The 4,008-nt window shown below is 33.0% G+C and overlaps 1 protein-coding gene across 1 annotated transcript; it reads left to right on the top strand.

Annotated features, from left to right (window-relative positions):
* Nucleotides 1-535: 535 nt before the first annotated feature.
* Nucleotides 536-2,530, top strand: LOC131060509 (uncharacterized). Its single transcript, XM_057993749.2, has 4 exons — nt 536-857; nt 1,357-1,457; nt 1,751-1,869; nt 2,002-2,530. Exons 1-4 carry the CDS (start codon nt 674-676, stop codon nt 2,111-2,113), a joined length of 516 nt encoding a protein of 171 aa, XP_057849732.1. The 5' UTR covers nt 536-673; the 3' UTR covers nt 2,114-2,530.
* The last annotated feature ends 1,478 nt before the right edge of the window (nt 2,531-4,008 follow it).

Genomic DNA, 4,008 nt, shown 5'->3' on the forward strand with positions numbered 1-4,008 from the left:
TATATGTATGCATCCAATCAGACCAAAACATATTGTAAGCACTAATACAGTGGAATATATATTTGAACTTTTATCTATTACAATATGAACAAATTCTAGATAAGCATGCATGGAAGTCACTAATATGCCCTCAAAGATTAGAATCTGAAGGAAAGATAAAGTAGTTGGCCGGCAGCTTTATTCAACTGCAAATCATAGCTCTTGTTACACATTTGATGCTTTCCATTATATAAAATAGTTTAAACAGCTAGAGATAGCTTATATGACTCCACACTTTTGCTTTATAAAATGAATGCAATGATACCCTTTACCAGAAAAGCAGAAACAATCTTTATTCATTAAAAACAGTGCTCCTAATTTGAATGAATGGGCAAGACACTTGTTTTCCACTTGTTCATATGTGAGAATAAGTTATACGTTTCTTTGACTAAATTCATAGGTGGGAAGGGAAAGTTATGCCAAGAACATATACCCATTTTTAGTGCCTTCTCCATCAACTCCTATTCTTCCCAAGGCTGCTTTGCTTAGTTCACATGCTTAAGGAATCCCTTTATCTTTTTCTACCTACAAATGCCTCATTTTACAGCAAAGAATACAGGTGGGAGATCCTACAGATCTAAAATTTGGTGCTATTTGTTTTGGGCAAGGGATTTTTCATTTGAAGTTTTGGAAAATGGAGAATGAGAAGAAGGAAAGGAGAATCATGATAGCAGTAGATGAAGGTGAGGAAAGCATGTATGCACTAGAATGGGCTTTGGACAATCTTGTACAAAAGAATCATGGAAATGATGAATCTCTGAAGCATGATAGAATTATTGTGGTGCATGCAGAGAACCAAACTGCAATTGCAGGCCAAGGTCTGACATCTTGTTTTAGGCTTATTCTTCTTATCTAAGTTTCTCCTATAAATAAGTCTTCTATAGAAAATATGTTACATTTTTATTCAAAATCTCAAGATTAGCTTTGCTGTTATTTCTATTATCTTGCTTTCAGAATACCGATTGTGTGATTTTGAGGAGTGGCCTTGTGTCCTCCTTTTATACTTTTCTAACGCACGTATTCATCATTAAAAAAAAAAGAGTCTCAAGATTAATTTGTTCCAGTGCATCAATGAATTACAACCTTCTTCTAAGATCAACTGCCTGGTAGGATAATGTTAAGCTCCCATGTTGCCAATATGGTGAGCTGTGGGAAATATTAAAGGCAATGCTTTCAGTAGAGAGATCCCCAAAAAGAAGCTTGTCTTATCAGTTATCATGCAGTTGATCTGAGATGAAAATTGCAAAATATAGTACTTGTTTCATATGTATTTAGATCAATTTATGGGTTATTCTGTAATTGCTGCAAGTTTTGCAGTTGCTCTTACTCCCCATGTTATGGAAGTAATAGAAAGGAGGCAGAAGCTGAACACAGAGAGAGTTTTATCTAATGCCAAAGCTATTTGTGACCAGCGTAATGTAAGTAAGTTGTGAGCGATATAAGTCATGTAGTTTTCACAGTTAATGAAGATCAATAGTAGTTTTCTGAATGTATGTAGATTTTTTTCATCATCATCATTATCTGGATGAAATGAATAGAGAGCAAAATTGATGATAGATCCTGCAATACGATCCAAAATATTGATGAGAAAAATCATCAGGCAGTTTAATCCAAAAAAATAATATTGATATATCAGTTATTGGTAATGTTTTGGATTGATCATTAGATAGTAATTTACCTGAACTTTTATACTTGGATTGTGTTTTTGCAGGTAAATATTGAAACCAAAATGGCTACAGGGGATGCACGCTATGCTATTTGCGAAGCTGCAGAGAAACTGAATGTTAATCTGCTCATTGTTGGGAGCAGGGGATATGGAGCTATTAGGAGGTAATCTTTCATTATCAATTCATCTCTGTAATTTTTAAACCTAAAGAAGATTTGGGTGTCCCGCCATCAGAGTTTTATGATATAAAGTTGATGTTTTTTGAGGAAATCTAAGACATGGCTTCTGTATTGCAGGGCTGTTATAGGAAGCGTGAGCAATTACTGTGCCCACCATGCGAAGTGTCCTGTTCTAATAGTAAAAAGGCAAACCCAAAAACCCAATGAAGTACAATCATCTGTGTGGTAAAGAAGACATCTAATTCCTATCTTAAAACTCTGAAATCGGTACTGATCTGAGATTGTGAGATGTACTGAAGTATGTCGTTTGATTTGAGATGTGCTCTGCTGTGCTGCTTTTGTGGAGATTTTAAGATTTTTGAAATTGATTGTGATGAAAATGAGGACGATTACCCAGGGACAAACCAAAAGAAGTAGACTGGTGTTGGATTTTCCGTACATCTTTTATTGTTCTGTCAGGTTTTGTTTGTGCCTGACAATATGCTCAGATATTAATTGTCATTTTACAGTGCTTTCTGGACTTTAATCTTTCCCTTTGTTAAAAAATATTAGTAAATTGTTAGATACGGCCATCAATGAATTACAGGAGGTGCACTTTCAAGTTTAAATAAACGATCATGTTAGTGCTGTTTGCTGCTTTTGGGTCTCGTTTTGTTTTGGTCTCTTGCATTTTGTTAAAAATATTTCCTTTCATTCATACATTGAATTTGATGTACCTATTTAAAATGGCGTTATTTTATTTACACATTTAAAATGACATCTATCTTTCTGGATTTTAGGTAGTAACAACACGTGATGTTGGATCTGTTATGTTCACAAGGGTATTTCAAAATGTCGCCTTGATACCTACAACCACCTAAAAAATGGCCAATACTTTTGCACTAACAGAGGTGCCAAAAAAGTTGCACAACTCCAATTAAAATCAAAAAATTCTAATTACTAGGAGTAAAGTGGTTGGCTATTGGTACATGTGTAATTTATTAATGGGTTTTTAGTTATCATGTTTTTGGTTTCTTTAATGTTAGTAATTGGGGGGTTGGGTGAACAAGGAGTGAACGGTAATTGGAACATGGACGGTAGTTGATGCTCTTCCCCTAAATAAATATATTTTTTGGTAAAATATAGTTAAAATTTTAAAAAAACTCTATACATGAAGAGGAAATTTTGGACAAAGTGGAGTATATGGACTGACTTATATAATAAAATGCATACATGTAAGTATAGTTTAATTTAGATTAATTAATGATGGAAGTTGAAATTTTAAAATATTAAGTTTAATAATTAGAACATGGGAGAACATACTAAAAAGTAAGTGTATTTAGTTAAATGATTGACGAAGATATAAAGATTGACAAAGAATTGATTTCAATAAGTTTTAGGATTAAGAATACAGAGTATAGTATGTAAGGATGAGTTTGGCTATCTAAGACTATTTTGTGATTCCAAATTTGTTTTGTGTACATTAACTTATCCTATGTATTATGCTAATCTATATCTTTGAAGTTATCTAATTGTTGTTGACTTCTTTTCCACGTTTAATAAATATCTAGGTACTTCGTGGTATTTTAAAATATCTTAAAGGATTTTTGACAAACACAAGGAGGTTCCCCCTAAATCAATCTCCTAAAACAATGATTGGAAAAATCAAGCTTTAGTCATACAACTGCTTTGAGAATCGTTGTGCATAGTTAGATTCTATTCATAACACCAATTAAAGTCTATAAATTGGAATTGATTCCTTGCTTCATCAATGAATACAATGAATGTGTTGAATGCCTTTAAATAGAAGGACATAACAACATATCATACAAACTTGTGTTTAGTCAACCTTAGGTGAGAAGGATAAAGGCAAGAAGTCATCAATTTTAAATATAATTTTTTAAAATCAAGGTGAGATGAGTCTATGATTGAAAGGATGAAGTTATGTTTGAAAAATAGTCACAAGATAAAAAAGCACTATAGATCGTAATGAATATCATGTGCATGGAATTAAAGAGTGGATGTAGGAGTGATAAATAAGTAGATAGGTAGATGTAAAGTTGCTTGAACACACGAAAGAACATAAGTGACACATGTATAGGGAGTTGCAATGAAATGTGTGAATATCATAGAGAAAGGGATCCA

This window comes from Cryptomeria japonica, chromosome 2, assembly GCF_030272615.1.
Source record: "Cryptomeria japonica chromosome 2, Sugi_1.0, whole genome shotgun sequence".
Lineage (NCBI taxonomy): Eukaryota > Viridiplantae > Streptophyta > Pinopsida > Cupressales > Cupressaceae > Cryptomeria > Cryptomeria japonica.

Bases quoted from the DNA above. Each gene is read 5' to 3' on its own strand.
- LOC131060509 (XM_057993749.2), top strand. From the start codon at position 674: ATGGAGAATGAGAAGAAGGAAAGGAGAATCATGATAGCAGTAGATGAA. The intron at 1,458-1,750 runs GTAAGTAAGTTG...GTGTTTTTGCAG, and splicing joins CTATTTGTGACCAGCGTAAT to GTAAATATTGAAACCAAAAT. The intron at 1,870-2,001 runs GTAATCTTTCAT...TCTGTATTGCAG, and splicing joins GGATATGGAGCTATTAGGAG to GGCTGTTATAGGAAGCGTGA.